The 27,662-nt window shown below is 37.3% G+C and overlaps 1 protein-coding gene and 3 non-coding genes across 4 annotated transcripts; 3 read left to right on the top strand and 1 right to left on the bottom strand.

Annotated features, from left to right (window-relative positions):
- The first annotated feature begins 6 nt into the window (after positions 1–6).
- LOC140141384 (uncharacterized) lies at positions 7–14,669 on the top strand. The gene is made up of 10 exons (XM_072163242.1): positions 7–15; positions 1,774–1,980; positions 2,273–2,414; positions 4,392–4,469; positions 5,195–5,266; positions 6,760–6,831; positions 10,597–10,668; positions 11,060–11,131; positions 11,263–11,334; positions 14,594–14,669. Coding segments are annotated over exons 1-10 (864 nt in total). The 5' UTR covers positions 7–14.
- Positions 14,670–16,021: 1,352 nt separating this feature from the next.
- Trnat-cgu (transfer RNA threonine (anticodon CGU)) lies at positions 16,022–16,095 on the bottom strand. Its single transcript has one exon. It is a non-coding gene; the product is annotated as a tRNA-Thr (tRNA).
- A 252-nt stretch (positions 16,096–16,347) lies between these two features.
- Trnat-cgu (transfer RNA threonine (anticodon CGU)) lies at positions 16,348–16,421 on the top strand. Its single transcript has one exon. It is a non-coding gene; the product is annotated as a tRNA-Thr (tRNA).
- Positions 16,422–16,653: 232 nt separating this feature from the next.
- Positions 16,654–16,727, top strand: Trnat-cgu (transfer RNA threonine (anticodon CGU)). Its single transcript has one exon. It is a non-coding gene; the product is annotated as a tRNA-Thr (tRNA).
- The last annotated feature ends 10,935 nt before the right edge of the window (positions 16,728–27,662 follow it).

A 27,662-nucleotide genomic window follows, 5' to 3' on the forward strand; every position in this document is an offset into this window, starting at 1 on the left:
ACGAGTACTTTTGCAGTAAGTGACTTTTCTAATATAAGAAATGCTGTTCAAGATTACAAACGTCTAGAGGATTATATAGGATTATCTATTCAAAACCACTCTGTCATGAATGCCTCACTAAAGGAACATGGAAATCTATAGACGAATCCAACGTACGAGCCAAGTGATGGTCAGAAATTATTCGGCCATTACTTGGTTCCCGGCGCTCCAAACTGGTGTTTTGACTGCCCAATTGGGTGGATTAAAGCCGCTTAAAAATCGATTTTATATTGTATTGTGTTGTAAACTTTCATCATTCTTTTGTATACGTGTAACACGGGTGATGGAACGCAGTTTAAAATTCCCGCCAAGGACTCGTCATTTCACATTTCAGGTAGGATAGAGTCAGCAGGGGACCCAGCTATGGCTGCCATTGTGGTGTAGGAATGCGTGGGATTTGATTCGTCTATAGTGAGCAGTAAATTAAAACGACAATACGACACTGAGTTTAAGAACAATAGTTTCTACATTTCTTCATAGACTACATTATCTAGTTAAAAGACCAATTATTGGAAATTATTGGATAAAAGACACGCCAAATGTTGTTGAAAATTAGTGATTGATTTAGGTTAAAATAATTTTCGTTTCCAAACGTTAATCTTTGTATATACTTTTTGTGGGATCATGACTTAAAAAAAACCCTTCAATACACCAACACGCCTCAGCTAGGTTTGTGGACTATGATCACGTCTTACATCTGGTTTTATGATATTTTTCGTCGACCCTTTTTTAAATCTCCCTTTATATACGCCAATGTGAATGGATTGTTTCTATAGACGAATCCAATTTCACGCATTCCTATACCTTAATGGCTGCCAAAGTTGTGTCCCCGTCGGCTCAATCTTACCTAAAATGTGACATAATGCGGCCTTGGAGGGTATTTTAAACTGCATTCTATCACCCGTAGACAAAAGAATGATGACAGTTTACAACACAAAAGAATCTAACATCGATTTTTAAGCGGCTTTTTGGTGCTGCGGGGACCCAAAGATGGCCGACCAAATCCTGACCATGACTTGGCTCGTTGGATTCGTCTATACGCCGTAGAAGTGACGTCATAATCGGATTAACTACCATAGCAATAGATGAATATAATTTTTGAATAGACCGCCCTGCACTACAAGCAGATTGCACTAATCACCTGTGTATGTCAGCAAACATAGATTGAATACAATACCGCTGTTTTCAAAGATACTTATCTTACAGGTGCGAGTGGTCAGCCTTTCTTTGACATCTATGCACAGTGACATCTATGGTTCAATGTATCGGTACCGCGTGAACGTTGTAGTGCAGGGCGGTATAGTGAAAATTATATTCATCTATTGCTATGATAGTTAATCCAATTAACTACGTCACTTCTACGGCGTATAAAGGAGATCCCAAGACTTGATCAGGGGTTTCATTATAGCTCCATATGCACATTTTTCTTGGAATGGAAAGCATTGGACTTAACCTTAGCTCAATGTCACATATCCGGTATACCTAATTGTGCCTTTGAATGATTAACAAGTATTATATAGGTCGATATGACAATAAAATCATATAGTGTTAGAATAATTTGTCGTAAGTTTTCCAAATATATTTGAATTTATGAAAACATTTTACACCCTGATATAACCCGACATTTAGACCGTTTTCTGGCAGCCCTTTCTAACCTTTTACCGAAAAATGTCTAAAACTTTTTGTGTTTGTTAGATACCTAATCTCAATTGAATTTCAATATATGATTTCTAGTGACTTTCGATGATGATGATGATATTCATGTGTCAAGTAGTAGTCGGAGCGATATAGCATGGGACCCTTGCTGTAGTAGACTACCGTGTCTTAATGAATTTCAACATGATCCTGAATACTTCAAAATACCAGAAAGTGGACGTCAGTTGGATGTAGCCAGTGAGAATTGTTCATGGCATATGGAGAATCATGAAGCTCTTAGATGTGGTTGGTATCATCAATTATTATTACAATAATAATAATAATAATAATAATAATAATAATAATAATAATAATAATAATAATAATAATAATAATAATAATAAAAATAAAATACTACCATTACTACTAACTACTCATATAAATCATCATATTTATCGTTATATTATTAATGTTGATATTCGTATATCAATGTTGCTGTAGTTTTTCTGATGTTTTCATTACTTATTTACCATTGGCCTAATTAGCGTCCGACAAACGTCGTTATAACATTGGTGTACTTTTTTAATATACTTTTTAGTTTTCGGTACTTCGGACGACATCTCTAAAAACTGTCCCGTGAATTGTGCATGCTGTCCTCTGATGATCTCATGTAGCGAAGTCTCATGGAAACAACTTATTAACGGTTTCAAAAAAGTTTCGAGAGTACCAGTCAGAATATTGTAAGTATACAAAATGAGAACGTAATAATAAAGATATACAGTAAACCAAAAAATTAAGGTACCAGTCACGTTCACCACCTGTATATTCTAAATAAAGGCAGATATGCCATAATTGGAACCAACAGCCAATAGCTGCATCTTTTAGCTCAAATTTAAGACCTCATTCGTTGAAACTGGTCAAGAAAGAAAGACACGGCAATCCAAAAACCCAAAGAGGATGCGAATTTAAAAGTTGCAGTTTTACCCCATTCAATGCCCTATTGATTTGTACACAAAGCGTTCGCGAACACGATAACTAGCGCCGTGCTTTCATTGATTAGCACGCAAAACTAGCATCGTGCTTTCATTGATTAGAACACAAAAGTGCAACTTTTTATTTTGTATCTTCATTAGGTTTTAGATCACCGTTTCTTTAATTCTCAACCAATTTCAACAAATAAGGTCTGCAATCAGAGCTAAAGAGTACAGGCATTGGCTGCTGGTTTTTATTTTGACATATTTGTCTTTATTTAGGATATACAGGAGTGAACACAACTGGTACCTTAATTCTGTATAATAGGTGATATCTTAAATGCATGCATTATCCTGAGACGTGTCCTAATAGTCGACGAAAAAGGTCATACGGCTGTGAAATTGCGAACTAATATTAAATATTACATTTGCGTATTACATGTTACATTTGCATATTACATAAGCCAGTTTGTCACTTTTAAAACTGGACCTTCGTCTATTCGATTGCTTGTGACTTTACTTCTTGAGGTCACAATGGATTATATATATGGTGTCATAATGTGCAGGATTAGATCCTGTGCATCTATTAAAAAAATTACCGTTTTGAAATTGTGATTATTTTACCAAGTGTAAAATAAGCACCCTATTTGCTCAAGGGTGTCTTCTTTGCCTTCGTACGCAATTTCACGGTCGTACCGGGTCTTCAATGATGGCCTATGTATATCTACAATTATATACCTCATATGTGACCGTACACCACGTATGAGCCGTAAATGTCCTCAATTGTATTCTGAGTTACAGTGTAAAATGGCCATGAAGGTCGTATTCATAGGTACCTCAATTTGGTGCTACGTGTACCTCATTTAATGAGATACACGTAGCACCAAATTGAAATACATATGAATATGACCTTCATGCCCATTTTACACTGTAACTCAGAATACAATTGAGGACATTTACGGCTCATTCGTGGTGTACGGTCACATATATAGATTCCTGTCAGCTGATTGGTTAAAAGTGCAGTCATTGAATTAACTATGCCCTCCTTTTTAACTATTCCCCGGGCAATAGTCTTTTAAAAAGACTACTAGTATTCCCCGGGCATAGTCATTTTCACATCGCGCGGTGTGCGTCGCGATCAAACTCTACGCGCGTGATGGTGTGTTTGCATTACGCACGCGGCGCCAACGCGCTGCCTGCCAGTTGCGATGACGCGATCGGTTCATAACGAAAAACTTTCTTTGTAAATTTTACCATGGCCTGATATTAACAATAAAATAGGCTATTTAACCAATCAGATGACAAAAATCTATATTAATGAGGTATATAAAACAAATATTGACTGCTTTATTCGGGTCATGGTTAAAATTATAGGCCATGCTATGACCCTCGGCTGCGCCTCGGGTCATAGCATGGTTTTGACGAGATCACCTTGGGCCTATAATTTTAACCATGCCCCTCATAGCAGTCAATATTTGTATACTATAACAGTCCATGTTCCGAATTATTATACGGAATAGGCTATTCTTGTTGAAATCCATATACCCCTATGGAAAACGCGACTTTCTGAAATCGTCTTGTCTGACTTTTTCTAAAATGTGAAAACGGGTATTTTGTCGAAAAGTAGATAATACATTTTGTGTGAATAAAAGGCCATTACCATTACCGTTAATGCTGGCAATATTTTGTTATATCTCATTTAACATTATTTTATCAATATTATATTTTATATGTTCATTCACATAGAATTATTTCAAATTTGACGGACCCATCTAGCAGAAACTGGACCGAAATGGCTGAAATATTTCCATTGCTGCGACATCTGTAAGTCGGCTTTAATTTGATTTTAAGTAAAATTTTGTAAATCATTTATTTCATAAATTGTAAATTCCTGAAATTAAGAATTAACAGCCTGTCATAATACGAAATCATAATAAAATAGTGATTATTATCTGTTCCAAATCAAGTGACACCTTAGTGATAGCCTTAATGTGATGTGGCGGGAGTTTTAAAAACACGAGTCATGAACAAAATATAATGCCCGCTCATACTGTCAGGCAAACAAAAAACAAAACAAAAAACAAAAAAAAAAAAAACAATGGAAATTACGATGATGCGTGGGCATATCCATGCATTAACGTCAGAAGTCAACTCATCTATACACAGACATTAACCCATACACCTGAGCCAACTTTAGAGCAGTTCGCTGACCAATGTGGCTCAACACACACACACCCCCACGATTAAGTAACATACATTCGGTGAACAAGATGTTTTAATGTCATTATAGAAGTGTCTACCCCTTGAAAAGATGCAAACAAGATTTAAGATAAATAGCGCCATCAGTGTTCAACCTTTCTTAAAAATGAATACAGTTCTACATGTCATTAAACAACCGTGGCCTGCGTGCCAAAAAGAAGTAACGAAAACTAATGAAGCACAATGTACTTGCAAGTTAGTAATACGTTACTACAAAGCAACTTTATAGTATCACGCCGCTAAGATATATTTTAATCTCTTCCTCTTCAATATATTTGCAAACAAAACAGAGAAGTGAGTGACACGCCTTTGAAAATGCTTCAAGATGCTGAGTATGCTCCGTTCAGAAATCTGGATGTTTTGTGAGTAGAATCAACCTATGTAAATATTTTCAGTGTTACCGGATAAGATATGGGAACCAGAATTTCTTGTGGGTGGTAATTTATAGATTTGACCTATGATGTCAAATGTTTACATTCATAACGTCCTCTTTTGTTTCACATATAAAGGCAGAATAATGGGTGTCTACAAAACTAAGACCTAAGACCCAAAAACTAAGACCCTATTTACAAAACTAAGACCTACAAAACTAAGACCTACAAAACTAAGACCTACACAGGTGGTGTCACTTTCTCTCATGTCAAAAAGCACACTGTACCATAGACTGTGATTGTACTGGAATGTTCATTGTGTCAAGCTATTTTAAAGTGGGTTTTTAAATACCATATTTCACCAGAAATTTGTAAGAAGTATCCCCAGTTTCAATGAAAAATCTCAATATCAAAGAGGAAAATGTTATATAATTAAATCACAACAAATAATTAAATCATGCAGCACCAATTTTGAGTTGATCATAATGGTCACAGGTCTTAGTTTTGTAGGTCTTAGTTTTGTAGGTTGTAGGTCTTAGTTTTGTAGGTCTTAGTTTTGTAGATAGGGTCTTAGTTTTTGGGTCTTAGGTCTTACTTTTATAGACACACCAGACCTTTCTATTAATAATTAATAGTATTATAATATGTAGCTTTCTTGCAGCACCTGTTAGCAAGTTCGATTACCTTTTTTGTTGTAATATGTTCTAAAACCATGGCAATGCAAAACTATCAACTTCCTCCGTAGATGCCTAGTCATAGCTGCACAAGGCATACCAAATGTAAACAAATGTTAACTCATCAATAGGGATGACGAATCGATGATAACAACAATACATAATGACTTTACGGGAAAATGTCTCATATACAGCGTGTTTATAGTGAATATACCGAATTTTGAGTACATCGTGTACGATATAGTCCTTGTGTGATACCGAAGCTCTTACTGTTTATAGTTTTTTCCATTTGATCTGTCACCCAAAGACCCTTACAAGTTCAATTTGAACAGCAACTTTATTTATCATTGATTTTGTTACTAGTTTGAAAAATCAATGAAATTTGAAGCCATTTGGAACTAGAAATTCGATTTTCGAGGTTTTCGCGGCGCTGTTTCGGCTCTTACCCAAAGATTCCATTTACAAAAGGTCATGTTCTCACCCAATGACCCCATATTTTGCTCTCACCGAATGCCAAAAATCATGCTCTCACCCAATGACCCCATATTTTGTACATTTTGCTCTCACCGAATGCCCCTTAGTGCAAAAGTGCCAGCCCTACACCTATATCCATTTCATATTGAAGTGCACCCCCACCCCCGGGACCAAAGTATACGACACGTGAATAGCATATTATAGGAAGCAAAATGACCGTCTATTATCTATACCTAGGATACATATATTCTAAAATCGTGACATAATTTCATTCGTCCTACCCATAATTCAACTTCTAATGTAATGTAATCCACGTGGCATCCATTTTGATCACAGGTTACTACACAGAAACAGCATCACACGATTGGAACAGGACAACTTCATTGGCTTGCACAATTTGACTTGGCTGTAAGTATGACCTTGTATTACTGTATCCTTATTCCAACGGGGAAGTGGACACTGAGGGTCTTTTTATCTTTTCAGTTTCCGTAAGTCTTTTGTTCAGATACGAAAACGCAAGGGATTCAGTAAGTTACTGTAATCTGACTTCATTGTTAACTCTAAAGTACCAATCAGCTTATTTCAATAGAGGTGATTGCTTATGTCAATAAAACCGGGAGAGGAAAGATTACGTTAGCACCAGTGTTTTAAATGGTCTAGCGCCCTCTCGTCTTTACATTGGTAAATTGATCTACATTATTTTGACAAAATGCATGCCAATCCGAATGACAAAGTCCACCTTTTTCTGTAAAAACGTTGCAAATAAGCCCTAAAATCACAAAAGGTCCGCTTGAGCCTGTCGAACCCCAAAGCACTTGTGCATGGCCACAGTGTCGCCCTTCCATCAATGTCTATTTCTACTCCCTATTTTGCTTCCTCCTGACCCCCCCACCCCACCCCCCCCCCTGATCAGTCTCCCCACTCCCTCCCGGTCCATACTCTCTCCTCTCGAGTTCTTCTTTTTCTAGTCTTTCCGTCTCTCCCTCTCCTCTCTTTCTTCCTCACCCTTCCCACTCTCACTTGTTCAGTCTCAAGTATTTTTCCCTCCCTCTCCATCCCTTGCGAAATTTATCAGTATGATCCATGACTGAAAATAAGCTCTGCAAAAATAAACATTTAAAATAAACCCGACCCAACCAATTATCAGATTAGCTTGCCATTGGTACGAATGAATAGAATACATTATCTTTGCTCCAATGCAATACTTTTGTATTGCATTTCAATATAAAACATGATTCCCAAATCACCACTTGTACGCGCCTCATTGGGAGGTATTTGACTATTTTAGACGCTCGTTTCATCGCCAATATGAAAGACTTTTGCTTATAACTTGGCAAATGGTTAGTATATATTTCAATGCATGACTATTTTTAAGAGCCACTTACGTCTAGGCGTAAGTGCATATACACCAAACACAAGTCAATTGAAGCCGTACAATTTACCGCGAATTTAGGACCGTAAAATTAACTCTTCTTTTGTCTAGATTAGCAACCAACCGCACATCTCAAGGTTTTATGTAAAAGATCAATATAACTTACCAAAACGAAAACTGAAATTCACGAGCTTCAAATTTTCAGTAACTAACAAAAGGCTAGAATAAAAGATTGGTCACACCAGGGAGACTACCACTTCAGAATAACAATGACTTACAAAAACTTTTACGGATACGGAAACAGAAACTGAAAAGATAAAACGACGGTGAGCATGATGAGGCTTCCGTGGGAAATACATCCAATGTCCCCGAGTTGTTGTTAAATGGTTTATGGAATGATGTGGGGCCGTAGTGGTCAGCAACAACCTGTAAAGTGTACTGAGGCTTGTGGATCAACGTCTAGGCGTTGTGCCTGTGCGTCGCGCACTATAAATCACTGCGTTTTTTTGGGGTTTTTTTTTACCGAAAATTTGTTTCTATCGACCAGCGATGCTAGTCACACTGTCACAGTAGAGCCCTTTTCATCCAAATCATGGGCGAAAATGGTGTAAAATTTACCCGCGCACATCGTCCAAGTGAAGCTCGAAGACATGTACAATCTCTCTAAAAAAACAACAAAAACCGGTATATGTATGTATGACGTATCTGCATTTTTTTTCGTCTTTACCCCAACATTTTGTTTTGACTCCCTGACCAAGAAAGCTAGCTACACCCCTGTCCCCATGAACATTTTTGCCTGGTTTCAGTTGTTACGGGTGGGCCAGGTGAATAGGACATACCTCTCCTCACATACGGTTGTCCAGCAGCTTACTTACGGTGGTCCAGGTGAATTGTATGGGCATACTGCGCCTTACTTACGGTGGTCCAGGCGAATTGTATGGACATACTGCGCCTTACTTTACGGTGGTCCAGGTGAAATGTATGGACATACTGCACCTTACTTACGGTGGTCCAGGTGAATTGTATGGACACACTGCACCTTACTTACTGTTGTCCAGGTGAATTGTATGGACATACTGTATGCACCTCACTTCCAAACAGGATTTCTCAAGACACTCGTCTGAAAATATGATTTTCTAAAAGACGTAAAAGTTTGTAGAAACTGATTACTAGCTTCAGATCTGTTTGCAGTTTTGATTTAAATCAGCTTGGCGTAGACCTGGGCTAGCGCTGGGGTATTAAACCCTACCTACATGGGGATGTTATCGAGTTCCCTCAGCAGGATTAAAAACAGTAACGTTTCAGGCAAAATAACCTCCCACGTACAATTGAGAGGCGGAAGACATGATTTTAATCTCACACACAGAGAGTGTATATTTCAAATGGAGTCATCCATTCATGTAACCCCATTTTAAATTCACACTCCCTGTGTAGGAGACTAAGGTCATGTCTTCCATAGGGTGTGAATGGGTTTGAACTAAAATGGTTTAATTTGGAAATTAAAATTTTCTATGTACACAGTTTCAAAACGTCCAATGTGCACAATTTGATTTAGAGCCATCGACACCTATCCGGATACCGATAGCGATATCGGACGAAATTAAAGGCTGTACCAAAAATGTTTTACCTGTCCAGCGCCGATTTTCATTGAAATGTGCCCCACAGTTCAACTGTTCAACTTTTGTTTGTTTTGGGCCGGTAGAATACCCAGCAAACACAAAACGTTTTCGACATCATTCGCAAAAGGTTATAAAAGGTTGTCAGAAAACGTTTAAATGTCGGATTATATATATGGTATATTAAGGGTGTAAAACGTTTTCATAACATTAATAAACATTTTTTGATAATCTACTGCCAGCAAACACAAAATGTTTTACGATTAAATGTCGGGTTATATAAAGGGTATTAAAACGTTTTAATAACATTCCAAAAACATTTTTTGAAAACTTGATACAAAACATTCTAACAGAATGTTATTTTGGGGTTGAAAAAATATTTTGCGAAAAATGTTTTCCCAAAATATTTGCTATAACGTTTTAAAAACGTTTTCACGACCTTTATATAACCCTACATTTAAATGTTATTAAAACGTAAAAAACCATTTTAAGAACGTTTCAGTGTTTGCTGGGTACAAATATTGTAACATAATGTTATTTAAGTGTTGGCAAAATATTTGGCAGAAAATGTTTGCAAAAATAGTTTACAATAATATTTTGAAAACATTTTAAAAAATATTGTTGTAGTGTGTTTTCATACAAAACGTTTTAAAACGTTTTTATGACCTTTATATAACCCGACATTTTAATGTTATTAAAACGTTTTTACCTAAACCAAAAGCCAAAATATAACTTATTTAAAACGTTTTTGTGTTTGCTGGGTAGTTAATGAGCTGTTCCAGAAAGTAATTACACACCCCATGTTATATACCTTTATAGAAATGTCTGGATTTCCAGGTTTCTGACAACGACTGGAATTCCAGTGGCCCATGTTACTTGAAAAAGCTTGGAAATGCCATTAAATGAATGAAAAATCACGAAAATTTCCAAAATGAGCTCTCAAATTGAAAATGTCTGATTTTGAACTATTTTTCTGCTGGATTTTTCGCCGTGCCGGAGACTTTGAAAGTCTGGATTTCCAATAACCATGATTGGATAAAAGAAAGTCTGAAAAATCATGAAAATCGAACTCCTCTATAGGAGTGTGCATCTAATTTCTGGAATAGCCTAATTTGCTAAAGCAATAAAGGCAACAAATGATTGGTTTATAACTGTTTGTTTCCCATTTTCTTATCTTTGTTCTAGAACATTCGAGCAGAATAATATTACCAGACTTGAGAATGAAACATTTAGTAAACTAACCAATTTGCACCAACTGTGAGTACATAGGCATATCGAGATAAAATAATACAATGAGCATTATGTGGGCAATGCGTGCGTACATACGTCCATACCGCTTGTCGACGATGACCATGATAATGATGGTGAATTGGTGGTGATGATGACGATGATGATGATGATGATGATGATGATGATGATGATGATGATGATGACAATGATGATGATGATGATGATGATGATGATGATGATGATGATGATGATGATGATGATGATGATGATGATGATGATGATGATGATGATGATGATGATGATGATGATGATGTGAATGATAATGATGATGATGATGATTCATATAATTACCGCCTTCGGTCTGATTGGATCAAATAATTATTTGATTTTCATGCGGGTTTTAATGTTATTTTTTCAGGTCGCTTTATGAGAACCCTATATCTAGTTGGGCGAACTCCGCATTTGAAGGACTAGATAAGCTTATTATACTGTAAGTTTGCTTAACCATTTAAAAGTTTTAACAACAACTCATCTAAAAAAGATTTTAGTGATTTGATTATAACGACAATTTTCTACATCTGTAAAATATGGATGAATCTTTTTTGTTTCAATTTGTTTCAGACGACTCGACAAGACAGAAATCACTTCACTAAACAAGTCTAGTTTCAACGGTCTGACCGGTTTACGGCTATTGTAAGAGTATTTAAAATCATACATTGTCTAGATCTATATCAATGTAAACCAATGCCAAGCTGGATTTTACTGGAAAGATGATGTTTTTAAAGGAGAAGAATGCATACATATTCACATACAGAGTGTCCCCCTAAAAAGAAAAACAGAACCCCCATTGCCCCCTTTTCTTCTATATTTGACAACTTGATTAAATATACTTTGGCATAGTAATTAAGGAACCAAAACAATTACTTCAATCGACGCACAACTTATGCCCCTTTAAAGAAATGTGCCCGTTTTTCACTCTGTCCAAGGATGAGGATGAGGCATCAAAATGAAACACGTGGTTAATGACATGGAAAAGAGAGTTTGTGAAATGAAGTTTGGAAATTTACTTTAACGGCAACTGCACATAATCGATTGGATTTCTTACTCAGTTTTATTTCAACGCGAACGTGTGATTGGTTACTGTGCCGATGGCGTCTTGTCACTCAACTCGTGACATATGTATCAATGATCGATCAAAGAAGAGCATGTGTAAGCGACTGTTCCCTTTTGTTTGGTCAAGTGGCTTATTGGTCACACTTCAAGACAAAAGACTTTACATTATAGGCGCTTCGTTTGAATACACATTGATGGATGGACTCGCAAGGTGATGACCTCCTGAACAGCGCTATCCTTGCCCTTTTAAACTTTGCCCCCTCATATAATAACCCACTCCCACTCCTGGAAACTCCCATTTCCCACTCCCCGGTGCTGTTGTCAGGGTTTTTTTTTTCCCACAGAGAGGGAGGGTCAGGCAGGAAGATGACATGACTTGTAAACTGTAGTCATTTTAAAGAAAAGGTGAACAATGATGGCGCTATTTATCGTAAAGCTTATTTGCATATGTAGAAGAGTTAGACACTTGCTACATTCTTCCCAGAAGTATCCTATACTGCTAGCTCCAGTAAAAAGAAGTCAATATTACATGAACTTAATCCCCTTGCCGTTGAAGTTTTCATAAAACTTCATTTCGCAAACTGATTCTTTTGACGTCATGATCACACGCAAAAGTATATATACCAAAAAATATTTGAATCTCAATCGCTAATTTTCCACACTTTGTGGCGTGTTTTTTACCCAAACCAAAAGTGATTTCCAATAACTGGTATTTTAAGGTTAGCCGAAAGGTTTTTCATGCGCTTGATTTAAGAGGGGCGTAAGTTCATAACAGAAACAGCCATGCAGAAAATGAACGAGCGTATCGGGAATTATATAAAGTGAAAAACAATCAATCACTGTAGTCAGCGAATCAATCAAATATACAAAAACTATAAAAGAAAGGAGCAAGAAAGAATAAAGAAATAGTGAATAAAAAAGAAAGAAAGAAAGAAAGAAAAAAAAGAAATGAAAAAAGAAAAGGAGAAAGAAAAGAGGGAAGAACAGAAGTAAAAATGAGAAAAGAGGAAACAAAACGAAATTTCAGCCACACGGGGACTCGAACCCACAAAAATTAATCATAATAGATTCAAAGTCCAACGCTCTATCCGCTCGGCCACACATCAGCTCACGCAATTGCTTGTCCTCGAAGGGGATATATAATTATAATTTGACGCAATGACGTGATTACAATTGCGTCCGCATAATGGCTCTTAGAATAAACACGCATGTCGGCGCTGAAATTTTGGACGAACCCGATGGAGAAAAACCTCGTTTTTTGCAAAACCGCTTCAATTTGGAGTGAAAATCAAATGGAATAGCAATTCCAAGAATGTTGAGAAATAATGTAGGTATTCAGATGTCTAAATTAACGTCCCGTAATCAAGATATCGATAATTTCACAAACCAGCCTTTTCTCAAGCAAATTCTCCAAAATTTTCCCCCAAAACGGGCTTTTAAAATTTAATCGGTACTGTATTTGGTTCTTCCCCATGGCAACATTATTTCTTTGATCGATTTGTAGCACAATACGAAAAAGAAGAAAACAATCACTCGGCGTGGATTTATACGGGGCGCACATTTCAAAAAAACGTCATGGAACGTGTTTTTGATCTTGTGAACATGATGCGTAAAAATGCTTTAAACGAAGGATTTTTAAACTTATTCTAAAAATTTGTATATAACACACACAAAATGTTAAGCTACATCAATGCACCAAACATTTCACTCGCTGCGATATTTGATTACTGAGAAAACTCTGTTTTAGAGAACAACTTTATACGTCTTTTATACGTTTTTTATACGTTTCTTCGTGTAACCTTAACTAGATAATACACAACTTGAAAGTTTGTACTGCATGAGGACATGCTAAAACTAATACTGCTCACTACAGATTTTCGCGTTCGCCATTAGAGAATGAATTTGGAGAAAACCTTCTGACAAACACTCGCTGAGCAGCAAGACCTTCCCTCTAAGCTTTTAATCCGATAAGCTGATTATCTATTTGTTTTCATGAATTGGAAGAGATTCTTTGATGTATTACTGAGCTCAATCATCTGAAATTACTGGAGCGTGAGCCACCCAGGCTGATGGCTCGGCATAGTATTTTATTCACAGAAGGTTTTCTCCAAATTCGTTTCCTAATGACTATGACTTCTAGAGGCTTTCGTGGCATATTTGTTTTGAATAGATAATCCTCTAGACATTGAAGTTTGTGCTAGCATTTCGCAAACAACAGAACCGGCAGGCAAGACCACCGTCCGCGTACAGACGCAAAAGAATTAAGGTACCAGTTCACCCCTGTATATCCTTAACAAAAATAAGTATGTCAAAATAAGAACAAGCAGCCAGTACCTTTTAATTCTGGTTTATGGCCTCATTTGTTGAAATTGCTAAAACCTAAGGAAGAAACGAAATCAAAATATGCACAATTTATGTTCTAACAATGGAAAGTACGCCACTAGTTTTAATGTGCTAATCAATAGAAGCACGGCGCTAATTCTCTTGTCGAAAACGTTTTGTGTATAAATTAATAGGGCATGCAATGGAACAAACTGCAACTTTTGCATTTGCATCTTCATTGGGTATTTGGATCATCGTGTCTTTATTTCTTGAACGATGTCAACGAATGCGGTCTTAAATGCAATCTAAAAATTACAATATTCGTGCAAAATTCGAGCTATTGGCTACTGGTTCTTTGATCAAATTACTGTCTTTGTTCATGATATACAGGGGTAGAAATAACTGGTGCCTTAATTTTTTTTGCGGTCTGTAGTCTACAGGGAGGAATTTGCATTGATGTTTTTCAGAACAAATATACGTTGCGTTATCAAACTTTTCTTTTCTTTTAAACATACAGGAACATATATTATACACAATTAAGAAGTTTGGAACCAGGTACTTTTGTCAGCACTCAAGAACTTCAATATTTGTGAGTATAAAAATTACAAGCTATGTAATGTTTAAGAGCATCGTTTTGTTGGTTGGGTCATTTATTCCCTGATTTTATACACTGCTTTTCTCTAAACGTTTTTATTCCAGGTTTTTATCAGGGAACAACATTGAAACGCTGAAATCTGGGAGTTTTGATGGCCTGACAAAGCTCATAAATTTGTAAGAATATAAGTGTAGAATTGTACCTAAGTGTATAAAAAATTGGATATTACTATTAGGGCATCCCCTTACACGTTATGGTTATATCAAGCGCGGATTCAGGGGGTGCTTTGGTGGCTGCAGCACCCCGGGGTATGAATCGCAAAAAAAAAAAAAGTGAGAGAGAGAAAGAAAGAAAGAACGAAAGAGAGGAGAGAGAGAGAGACGAAAGAAAGAAAGAAAGAGAGAAAGAAAGGAAAAGTATGCACCAAATCGCTTCAAGTAGGTCTCATTTTGCAAAAGTTTCTTGCTTCTGAGGGCGGCACATCCCCCTCAGAAACCCCCCTGCGTCGAGCAAGCGCGACGCGATGCCCACTTCGTGCCCATTTTTTTTGCATTTACGATATATCTCTGTATTCGTTGCACATAGGCTATACTTTCACAACACACTACACACATACATGCGTGCATTCACAGTGCATCGATTCCGTATCGAATACCGTGTACCATGTGTACCGACGTGTATGAATTTACACTGCACAGAGCTGACATATTCGAATCAAGTTAGATCTGTAAAACTTCCAAAACCGCTCTATATCTCTCATGAATTCAGTATTATCCTGGGCTTCCTGGCTACACACCTGAATAAGATGGAAATTCAAGTATATATTCCGGCAAATTTTATGACCATTGCTCGACAGTCACCACGCAATGCCGTGCCGATGTTCATCATTATATTGTACTCAATCAATTTTTCGATTAAAATAAGGGTTGCACGAACTTTATTACCGAACTTTATTACCTTAAACGCACGTTATTTCTTTAATAAAACATGCTGATTAAAGCATTTACTTCGCTAATGTTTAAACTATATCAATAGCCCCCTGATTAACCCTAAGAAAATACGAGTAATATATGCTGCTTAAAGCAACAAAAAAACAAAACAAAAAAAACCATGTTAAACATTCTCTCCTAAACAGCGTTTTCTTAATACCAGCGATAAGAGTGTAACAAAAGTTGCTGTTCAAATTGAAAATTAAGGGTAAGTGTCTTTGGGTGACAGATGAAATGAAAAAATGGGTGACAGAGCATGTAACACGGAAAAACAGTGGCATGATCGACGGGAATTATAAAAAAAACATTAATTTTCACCAGGTTCGCCGTCGCAAATAATAAAGGAGACAAAGAGAAAAAGTGATCCCGCCTGGGAATCGAACCCAGGACCTCAGGTTTACGAGACCTATGCCTTAACCACTTGGCCACGGGAGCTTCATGATTAGGCTGGTTGAAATTCGAACCCATAAGCGGTCACTTAAACTTATCTCCTCCCCGCAAATAGCCCATAGTAGCTAGGGCGGGAATTATAAATAAACATTAATTTTCACCAGGTTCGCCGTCGCAAATAATAAAGGAGACAAGGAGAAAAAGTGATCCCGCCTGGGGATCCAGGGCTATTTGCGGGGAGGAGATAAGTTTAAGTAACCGCTTATGGGTTCGAATTTCAACCAGCCTAATCATGAAGCTCCCGTGGCCAAGTGGTTAAGGCATAGGTCTCGTAAACCTGAGGTCCTGGGTTCGATTCCCAGGCGGGATCACTTTTTCTCCTTGTCTCCTTTATTATTTGCGACGGCGAACCTGGTGAAAATTAATGTTTATTTATAATTCCCGTCGATCATGCCACTGTTTTTCCGTGTTATATTTCCTCACAGGGAGGATGGCAATTTATTTCTCGCATTTACGGCCCTAGCTACTATGGGCTATTTGCGGGGAGGAGATAAGTTTAAGCGACCGCTTATGGGTTCGAATTTCAACCAGCCTAATCATGAAGCTCCCGTGGCCAAGTGGTTAAGGCATAGGTCTCGTAAACCTGAGGTCCTGGGTTCGATTCCCAGGCGGGATCACTTGTTCTCCTTGTCTCCTTTATTATTTGCGACGGCGAACCTGGTGAAAATTAATGTTGACAGAGCATGTGTTCGTAAAAAATATGGGGCCATGGGTGACAGCGCCGCTGAAAAAGGGGTCTTAACAGCCCTACATGTACGCGTCACCTCTGGGAGTGGCCCCCCGGGAGTCACCTGGGTATAAACGGTTATGTAGGGGGTGTTGTCGAGGTGCAATGGGTAAAACTATTGTATCCCGGGTATGTACCGTAGTTCGTAAGGGTCTGTGCAATATTATGACCCAAAAAAGTTTCCAAACAGCGTGCCAAAACATGCTTGATATATTGATACTTTCACAACTTCTACCTATACCAGCGGAATTAATATGGCTAGAAATATATCATCAAGTAATAATAATGAATAAATTAATATATTTTTTTCCAGATTTATAGCGATAAGTCCTCTTCAGCATATTGAGACGGGTGCATTTAGAAATCTACCCAACGTGAAACGTCTGTAAGTAATGATCCATCGCTACCCAGCAAACACAACACGTTTTCGACATCATTCGCAAAAGGTTATAAAATGTTGTCAGAAAACGTTTAAATGTCGGGTTATATAAAGGGTATATTAAGGGTATAAAACGTTTTCATAACATTGAAAAACATTTCTTGATAATCTACTGCCCAGCAAACACAAAATGTTTTACAGAAAACGTTTAAATGTCGGGTTATATAAAGGGTATAAAAACGTTTTAATAACATTCCAAAAACATTTTTGAAAACCTGATACAAAACATTCTAAACAGAATGTTATTTCTGGGTTGAAAAAATATTTTGCGAAAAATGTTTGCCCAAAATATTTGCAATAACATTTTAAATACGTTTTTATGACCTTTATATAACCCGACATTTAAATGTTATTAAAACGTTTTAAAGAAAACATTTTAAGAACATTTCTGTGTTTGCTGGGGGCAAATTTTTTAACATAATGTTATTTTAGTGTTGACAAAATATTTGGCAAAAAATGTTTGCAAAAATAGTTTACAATAACATTTTTGAAAACATTTTAGAAATATTGTTGTAGTGTGTTTTCATACAAAACGTTTTAAAACGTTTTTATGACCTTTATATAACCCGACATTTTAATGTTATTAAAACGTTTTTACCTACACCAGAAGCCAAAATATAACTTATTTAAAACATTTTGTGTTTGCTGATGGGTAAGCGATGAGCGATTGGTATTTGACCAGTAAGGTACTGCCCTTTTCTAACGCATCAAAAAGCGATTTACGTCATTGGCTTCATAATCATGAAGAAAGTTTCTACCCAGCTCTGGATTCTAATGTACAAATTAACTCACGAAGACAAATAATTGAATTCAAGTGGACTGATTTGTCTTCGTGGGTTAAGTAAAGACGCGATGGAAGTATAAAAGAGTTTGAAATAGGAATCAGTTGATGGAATTTAGAGATGGTTGAACCCTGGACTTCTGATGGCAGTTCACTATAATTGAAGACAGAGATAAAAAGACTAGTTTGCGTCTGACGTAACTGTCAATCAAATTCCCTGCGATCTTTGATTGGTTAATAGCGCGTAAAAAGAAGTTAGGAAGGTCGATTTATCTGGTGCCGATCGGAGAAAAGGAATTATAGCACAAAATGGCGAAAAATTACGTACTTTTACAAGGCAAAAAGCAACTTTTCTAGGCATTGTTGACATGGTGCCTTCGCGAAATAAAGTTTCCTACTATAAAGACCTAACTTTTGAGATGGTTTGTATGTTTGAAGGTGCAAAATTAACAATAAGGCTCCTGGTTTTATTGCCGCGTTCAGCAACTCATATCATCACGATACTTGTAAACAAACCGTGCTCGAGTTTGATTGACTGATGACGTCAGACGCAAACTAGACTTTTTATCTCTGTCTTCCATAGGAGACATTTTTCCGTGTAAAATCTGTGATCTGTTGAAAAATCTGTGAAAAACTGACATTTTTCCGTTTAAAATCTGTAATTGGTTGAAAAATCAATGAATAAACTGTGTTGGATTATAGATTTTGCAACAGATCACGGATTTTTGTCTCTTATTTCTTGGAATGTTTGTATTGTATATTGTATATTGTATATTTTATTAGAAATCACATAGCAGCCAACGGCTGAATTGCACGACATTTACATTAAAATAGCTTATGAAAAATACATGTATTTATAATTAAAACACTCAAACATTAAAAACATAAAAATAAATAAGAACACATTATAATAATAATTGCACTTGACTGGATTTGGAACAATATTAAAATATGACTGACAAGCAAAAACAAACTACATTTCTTTTAGGATGTTGGTGAGAAATGGTAGGGGACTATTTTGAAATCTGTTGGTCCTACATCTAAAAGAGTCAAATTTTGGTTGTCTTCTGAGAGTCATGTGGGAGTGATACTTACTAGGTGGAAACCAGGGTGAGAACCTCACAGACGAGCTTGCTTTCAGGGCAAATTCCTTGCAGATGTTTTGTCTCCTTTCAGACAACAAATGAAGTTCAAGGGTAGCTAAGGAATCTGCATAGGTAGTGTACTTTCTACCAAGGATGTATTTGCAAACACGTCTCTATGCAGACAGGGTAGGATAAAGGGTAGCAGTTCTTGAAATGAGATATAATATATTTCCCTTACTGTTTTTGCCAATGTTAGAGAATATGCAAGAATATTGTTTTGTTGATATTTTATAGAAGTTAGTAAAATTCATTTTCATTCGGATGTTCTGATATTGGTTGGCTGAAAAAGTGATAGAAGCTCAACCCATTGAATGACAGTTTTCTTTAAAGGGGGTCTCCGGCAATGATAACATTATGCCTTATATGTTAGGAAAATAATTATAGGCACGAAATCACGTAGTTTTATTTAAAACAAACTCATATTGACCATAAAAACGAATAAAAACAGTCGGCTCTCCGCCTTTACTGTATTACTGGGACGTCATTGCACTCGACGATTTCTGCGCCCGGGAATTTTGAATATCGCGTGTTGTATGTTGAGAGACGGCTGTATTAAGGGGTCGAGCTGTCTTGTTTCAAATATCTCCGAAATGAGAGAAATTTGCCATGTTTGCTGTGAATTTTTGCCTAGCAATATTGATCATAGGTTCAAAATTGATGGTGCATATCAATGACCAAACTCTCTAGTTTTATATTTGAGCCTGATCACTTCTGTAAGGTCTTAGGAAATTATGTAAATAGGCGTGTATATTTGATGTTACATTATTGCTCACGCACTTTCTAGTGGCAACGAAGATTTCATGAATTGACTTTGCATCGATTTCGCCAGAAGTTCGCCCTAATATGTTGGACACTCTATATAAATAATTACGGTACTTACTTTCAACTTGAGGGTAAGGCATGTGCCTTAATTGGTATCGTTTGTGCACACAATTCATCGTAATTTTGCAAGCTTGGAAACGCCTATTTCTTATTGCAATTTTGTCCATCAAAATTTAAAAAATGTCCCACTTTTTTAACGAAAAAGACTTCTACATCCATTCCGTTAGCGAAGAAACCCAAATTTGTGTATATTTAGTACATGCATCCTATTCAAAACGTCCACTTTAGTGCTGAGTTTTGCCTTTATATGTCATATCTACAGAATTGATGTTATGGAATTTTTAGCATAAATTCATTGATTTTACTATTTTTACTCACCGCCTTGCCTCGAAATTTCACACATAAGAAGGCCAAACACAAGCGTTGCACAGTGGTTACTATGTTTCTTCCGATTGGTGTCTTGAATTAGTATAAATTCACATTTTCCTGGTAAAAGTCCATTGCAATACTTCATAACTAAAAACATGTGTCACTCTGAGCAGCTCTGGATTCAGTGTCGATATATTTATCATCATTTCAAGGGGTCTCAATGTAGGTTGTCAATATACGCTTAATGTATAAAACCGAACTTAGTCTCTGGCCGCGATACAGCCCAGATCATTTTTCTACTGCCAAAATATGTTCTAAAAGCCTTCTAAACATTGATCGCTTCGGCTAAATACTACAATTTACAGGGACCGGCTTATTCTATACACTGTTCAATAGCCTTATTGTGATCTGGAGCTAGCGTTTTTTCATAAATATCGCTTTCAGCCTCTATTGGACTATAAACCATTCGATAAAGTAGGCTGGGCATATATCGGAAAAAACGACAACCAATTTTCTATATTCCAACATGTATAATTATTTTTAGAGTAATTTAGTGATGAGTTATTAGTAGAATTTAGTGTCGAGTTATTAGTAGAATTAGAGTTCGATCAGAATGGGGTATTTGGGGGTAGCCCGGGGTAGGGGTGTGTTTGAAGTCGACAGAGTGTGGATTTATTGATGTGGGTGCTGTAGGGGGTGTGTGGGATGTGCGTGTGTGAGTATTAAGGGTTGCGAGGTGGAATGTGCATAGGTGAGAAGTTGGAAGTCAGAATTAGGATTCAGAGAGTCAGGGGTTAGATAAGGTTTGGGGCTAGGTTTAGGTTTAGGATTAAAACTTAGGTTACAGGTTAAGGCGACGTTTAGGGTTATGGTTGGGGTTAGGTTTAGGATATATTTGTGTCTTATCATTAATTGTGAACAAAAAGAAAGAAAGAAAAACAATAAAAGATACATTTCAGCATATACCTTCATATTACATAAATGTTTCATTCAGTCAAACATTTTACCTCAATCACCCTAAGAAAATAATACCACAAGGCAAGGGCAAAAATTAGGAAAATGTACATTTTTCGGCAGGCATAATTGATGACGTTTTAATGTGAAATGTGTACAATATTTCAAAACCAAATTGTTTTTGTATAGGACAACGGATCAATTTTTAATATGCCACAAATGGCCATATTAAAAGATAAGCGCCCCCTAAAACAAGCAACCCGCCCTACACACCATCACATGTTACGCCACACTATAGGCCTACATGCTACCACACAGAGAATGCTGCAGTATTTTAAAACGTAGTTTAAAAACTCTGCAAAGTAAATCACAACTCGCCAATACTATATTCCACAAATATGGACATTAATGTATTCGGATCACTGAGGTGTGTCCAATTTAGACATTCCCTCATTTCAAATATTTAGTTTTGGTTTCTCTTTTGTTTAGAAACCAAAAATCAAGGGATTAAAAAGTAGAGCTGATCTGGTTTGCAATCATAACACTATTATGCTGGAAGGACACAGTATAGGGTATATAACCTTTTGTTTACTGTTGCGTCGTGTGCCGACATCTACACTCTCTCGCTTCACATCGCACTTCCGTCCGGACGACAGTTGTTGCTCTCTGTCGAAGGTAGGTGGCATATTACACTCACGAGTTCTAGGCCTAGAAATCATATACATGCGCGTATATTGAAGGATGGGGCGGGGTGGGGGGGATTTGTTTGTTTGTAGGAATCATTAACGATGCGTGGAGATGATTTGATTATGAATTAGTTTATTATCCCCAGGAAGCACAGCCCATACCTCTTTAAGAGGGGGCTCCCCTCCCTATATAACCACCTCTTCCCTAAATTACCCCTTTTGGAAGTTGGAAGTCAGAATTAGGATTCAGAGAGTCAGGGGTTAGATAAGGTTTGGGGCTAGGTTTAGGTTTAGGATTAAAACTTAGGTTACAGGTTAAGGCGACGTTTAGGGTTATGGTTGGGGTTAGGTTTAGGATATATTTGTGTCTTATCATTAATTGTGAACAAAAAGAAAGAAAGAAAAACAATAAAAGATACATTTCAGCATATACCTTCATATTACATAAATGTTTTATTCTGTCAAACATTTTACCTCAATCACCCTAAGTAAATAATACCACAAGGCAAGGGCAAAATTAGGAAAATGTACATTTTCGGCAGGCATAATTGATGACGTTTTTACGTGAAATGTGTACAATATTTCAAAACCAAATTGTTTTTGTATAGGACAACGGATCAATTTTTAATATGCCACAAATGGCCATATTAAAAGATAAGCGCCCCCTAAAACAAGCAACCCGCCCTACACACCATCACATGTTACGCCACATTATAGGCCTACATGCTACCACACAGAGAATGCTGCAGTATTTTAAAACGTAGTTTAAAAACTCTGCAAAGTAAATCACAACTCGCCAATACTATATTCCACAAATATGGACATTAATGTATTCGGATCACTGAGGTGTGTCCAATTTAGACATTCCCTCATTTCAAATATTTAGTTTTGGTTTCTCTTTTGTTTAGAAACCAAAAATCAAGGGATTAAAAAGTAGAGCTGATCTGGTTTGCAATCATAACACTATTATGCTGGAAGGACACAGTATAGGGTATATAACCAGAAGTATACAATAGCCTATTGTGCTAACATAATTATTATCATGATTGATATCGGAAATCTATCCCGCGGACGACAGTTGTTGCTCTCTGTCGAAGGTAGGTGGCATATTACACTCACGAGTTCTAGGCCTAGAAATCATATACATGCGCGTATATTGAAGGATGGGGGGGGGGGGGGGGGATTTGTTTGTTTGTATGAAACATAAACGATGCATGGAGATGATTTGATTATGAATTAGTTTATTATCCCCGGGAAGCACAACCCATACCTCTTTAAGAGGGGGCTCCCCTCCCTATATAACCACCTCTTCCCTAAATTACCCCTTTCCCCTCCTCCTCCCCTACATTCGATATCTTCATCTCGAGCTCTCCTCGCCCTTCTCTTTCACTTCCAATGCTCTCTCTCATCTGTTTTCTCTCTCCGGCCCATATCCCCTTGCCTCCAACCACCCCCCCACCACCCCCCACACACACACCCCACACAATCTCTTTCCCCTCTATCTTCTACTTTTTGCAGTAAAAATTGCTTCAGTAAAAGTCATTAGGTTATTAGAGGTCATATAATGGCCTTCCATCGATTCTGGTACATGGGATTAAGGACATGAATCGATTTTGTTTATAGCACCTATACAATTACAATAGTGACCCCTTTTGTAATGTCGAATGCAAATATTTCGATGGTCTATATTTTTTCACAGGTGAATTAGCCTAGACTTATTCGGTTTTGTAAACCACGTCTTTCAATGTAGATTACCATGCTCGATTTCTCTCCTCGTGAATATTGCACTGCGAAATTTAAACATTTCTTTTGTATACTTAGAGTAGGTAACTTCAAATCAAATAATTTTACGATCCACACCACTTATAAAAACTGAAACCAAAACCGAAACTGACTGACACAAATGTTCGGTTTTAAACAAAAGGTAGAAACAATGAGTTCGATATCTTATGATTCAAGTGGTTAGGCAAGGCAATAGGAAACCACGTGACCAAAACCAAAACCAAAACTAAAACTATATATTTGAAATGAGGCATTGGAACTGATTTCTATAAAAAATAACAATATCAATAATTGTTATACCTTTACGGTTAAGCTCGGTTGGTTTATTCAGGGATGAGACATGGGACAGCTCAGCTTTAAGGTGATAGAGGCACAGGTGTGTAGTTCGATTCCAAAACCACTAACTACCATTCATACCTATCACCTGTTTTTATCTGTATTATCATTCGAATTGCCCGTGGTACCTTATACGATGTCAATATTTTATATTGATGATGCGGTTGACATGAGTGACATTATATTGTATACCCTCTGTTGCTTTAGACTTGACCAAGTCTTTTGACATGGTTAGAACAGTAAAATTAATTTGCAGAGAAAATTCATGATGTAGGCTGTATAGGCCTATGCCTAAATTACTAAGTTATAAGAGGTGTGCGACATATTATCATTATCATTATCAAGATATCATAGGCCTATTATTTTGTATTTAACATAGGCCCTACTTTACAGTTAACATGGTACTTTATGAAGTAGTGTTAATGAATCATCAAAAATTCAAAATTAAATTCATGTAGGCCTATATACCAAAATTATTAACTTCAAAATCTTCCAAACAGGACATAAAAGGTATAATTTACGAGGACACTATTTTGGTGCCACACTCTACATGCATGTAATCTAAGACCAATTGTAGGATATTGAGTTTGGATCTATGATATGGTCAGTTTTTTGTGAGTACATAATTTTTGGTCCTACTCCTACATGTATGTAATCTAACAGTATGGAAAATGGTGCCAGGTGCAATGCTAGCCATTTACATGTAAACATTAAAGAAACCACCATGAGTTAATATCAGCACATTTATATTTATTGCAAGCTGGATTTGACCAGGGATATGAGACAAGGGGGGGGAGCATATAAAGCAATTATTGAATAGGCCTATATTGTATGCTTTCCCACATGTGACTTATAGAACCAAAGCCTTGGGCCAAGGCTACTATAATTGCTTTAAGCAATGCATTATGTAAAGCCACAAAATTTATTATTCAAGGTCTGACCGTCTGTTAATGACCTGGCAACAGACACGCCCACGGTACAAATAATAATGTAGCTTGTAAACATGGTAAAAGATACTGTTTATCGCAAAAAACATTAAAAAATGATACTTTAAGGTATTGTTTTGTTAATTTTTGTATGGCACATCATACATACACATGTGCTGAGGTCAATTTAGTGATGAGTTATTAGTAGAATTTAGTGTCGAGTTATTAGTAGAATTAGAGTTCGATCAGAATGGGGTATTTGGGGGTAGCCCGGGGTAGGGGTGTGTTTGAAGTCGACAGAGTGTGGATTTATTGATGTGGGTGCTGTAGGGGGTGTGTGGGATGTGCGTGTGTGAGTATTAAGGGTTGCGAGGTGGAATGTGTGCATAGCTTCTGCTTCTGCTTCTGGTGGTTACTGCATAATCTCCTCAATCGTGGGATGTATAATGCAGGCGCGACTGAGCAGATGACGATTAGTTTTTGAAATGTGCCCCCTTGATGACGTCCCCAATATTGACTGCCTGAAGTTTTGTCTTGAAAGTTCCTAAAGATGGTGCCTCCCGAACATCGGGTGATAATCTATTCCATTCAGCAAATGTTCTTGGGAATAGCGAATATTTGTAACAGTCTTTAAGCGCAGGTATTTTGACAAATGCAGTGGAAGCTTGTTTTCTTGTGGTGACCCCTTGAACTTTGGATTGGTAATGACTGGTGTCGACGGCAATTAACTTGTTGACAGACTTGTACAGAAGTGTTAGCCTCTGGGCTGCTCTACGGTGTTCCAGAGGCTCCCATTCAAGTTGAGAAAGCATTTTAGTGACACTCTCCTTCCTCTTGTTATTGTTTAAAACAAATCTGGCGGCACGACGTTGAACCCCTTCTAACTGGAGTTTGTAGTCTTTCTGATATGGATCCCAGATTGATGCGCAGTACTCTAACCGCGGCCTAACTAAAGTTTTGTATGCCACGGATTTCACTTCAGCTGAACAGCTGTAGAGGTTTCTACGTAGCAAACCAAGAATTTGGTTTCCTTTTGATGTGACTTTTTGAATATGGTTTGCCCAGCTCAATTTATTGTTTATTTCTACTCCCAAGTAGGTGTGATTTGTCACTGTTTCTAAGATGGTATCACCCATCTTATAACTTGTCTGGAGCAAATTTTTCTTATGGGTGATGTTCATAGCGTAGCATTTGGACTTGTTAAACTTCATCTGCCAACGCTTTTCCCACTTACACAAGCGATCAATATCTTTTTGGAGGTCAAGGCTGTCTTGGATGTTTTCAATTTGCCTGTACAAGATACAGTCATCTGCTAGCAGACGGACTTCTGACGTAAGATCATCTGATATGTCATTCAGGTACATCAAAAATAACAGCGGGCCTAGGACAGTGCCCTGTGGCACTCCAGAGGTTACATGAATGGAGGTTGAAACTGCGCCTTCCAAAATAACTTGCTGGGATCTTTGAGTGAGAAATGTCCTAATCCAGGTATGGAGCGAACCATGTATTCCTGCATGACTAAGCTTAGCAAGGAGTCTTTCGTGAGGGACAGCATCAAATGCTTTGCTGAAGTCCATGATGATGACATCAGCTTGGCCTTTGTTGTTAAGAATTTTTGCAAGGTCGTCGACAGTCAAAGCAAGTTGCGTCTCGCATGAACGCCCCTTTCGGAAACCATGCTGCTGGTTATTGAGAAACCCATTTTCTTCCAGATGATGCATTACATTTGAATGAATGATGTGCTCCAAAAGTTTACATGGAATTGACGTTAAGGAAACCGGGCGATAATTTCCCGGTTCAGAGCGGTTTCCTTTTTTAAATAAAGGGGTGACATTTGCGCTCAGCCAATCCTCAGGGAGATCACCTGTTGCAATGGATTTCTGGTAAATGATGGTTAATATAGGAGCAACACTGCTAGCACATTCCTTAAGAATCTTCGGGGTTAAACCATCGGGACCGGGTGCTTTTGAGCATTTAGTTCTTTTAAAAGCTTTTCTACACCCGGAGTAGTTACATGAATAGGTAAAATGTCTGGGTACTCAGGTGCAAGAACTGGAACACTGCTGCGGTCCTCACTTGTGAACACAGATTGAAATTGTTCATTTAACATGTTAGCTTTCTCAATAGCTGACGTAGCGATGCCCTTCACAGTATTCAGCGCCGCGACACCTGAAAAGTTCTGGCGAGTGTTTTTAATAAACCGCCAGAAAGGTTTTGTATCACCAGATTCCAAACTTTCCCCAACTTCAAATAAGTACTCAGCCCTAGATTTACGGATACTGCGGTCCGAAGTTCTACGGAAGTCTTTGAATTGGTTCCAATCCTCAGTATTGTTTGTACGTTTTGCTTTATTATACATACGTTGTTTACGACGAATCATTCTAATATGGGAACTATTCACCCACGGTAATTGGGTGCTACTTTTAGACAATCTGCTGGGGATATGTTTTTCCACAGAATTGAGAATTTCGTCCTTAAAAGCAATCCAAAGTTGGTTGACAGTTGAATGTTTTATGACGTCATCAGTGAGAGTTTTTCTAAAGTCTTGCATGTCTTCATTAATGAGTTCAAAATTGCCTTTTTGT

Source organism: Amphiura filiformis, chromosome 2 (assembly GCF_039555335.1).
Source record: "Amphiura filiformis chromosome 2, Afil_fr2py, whole genome shotgun sequence".
NCBI classification, from domain to species: Eukaryota; Metazoa; Echinodermata; class Ophiuroidea; order Amphilepidida; family Amphiuridae; genus Amphiura; species Amphiura filiformis.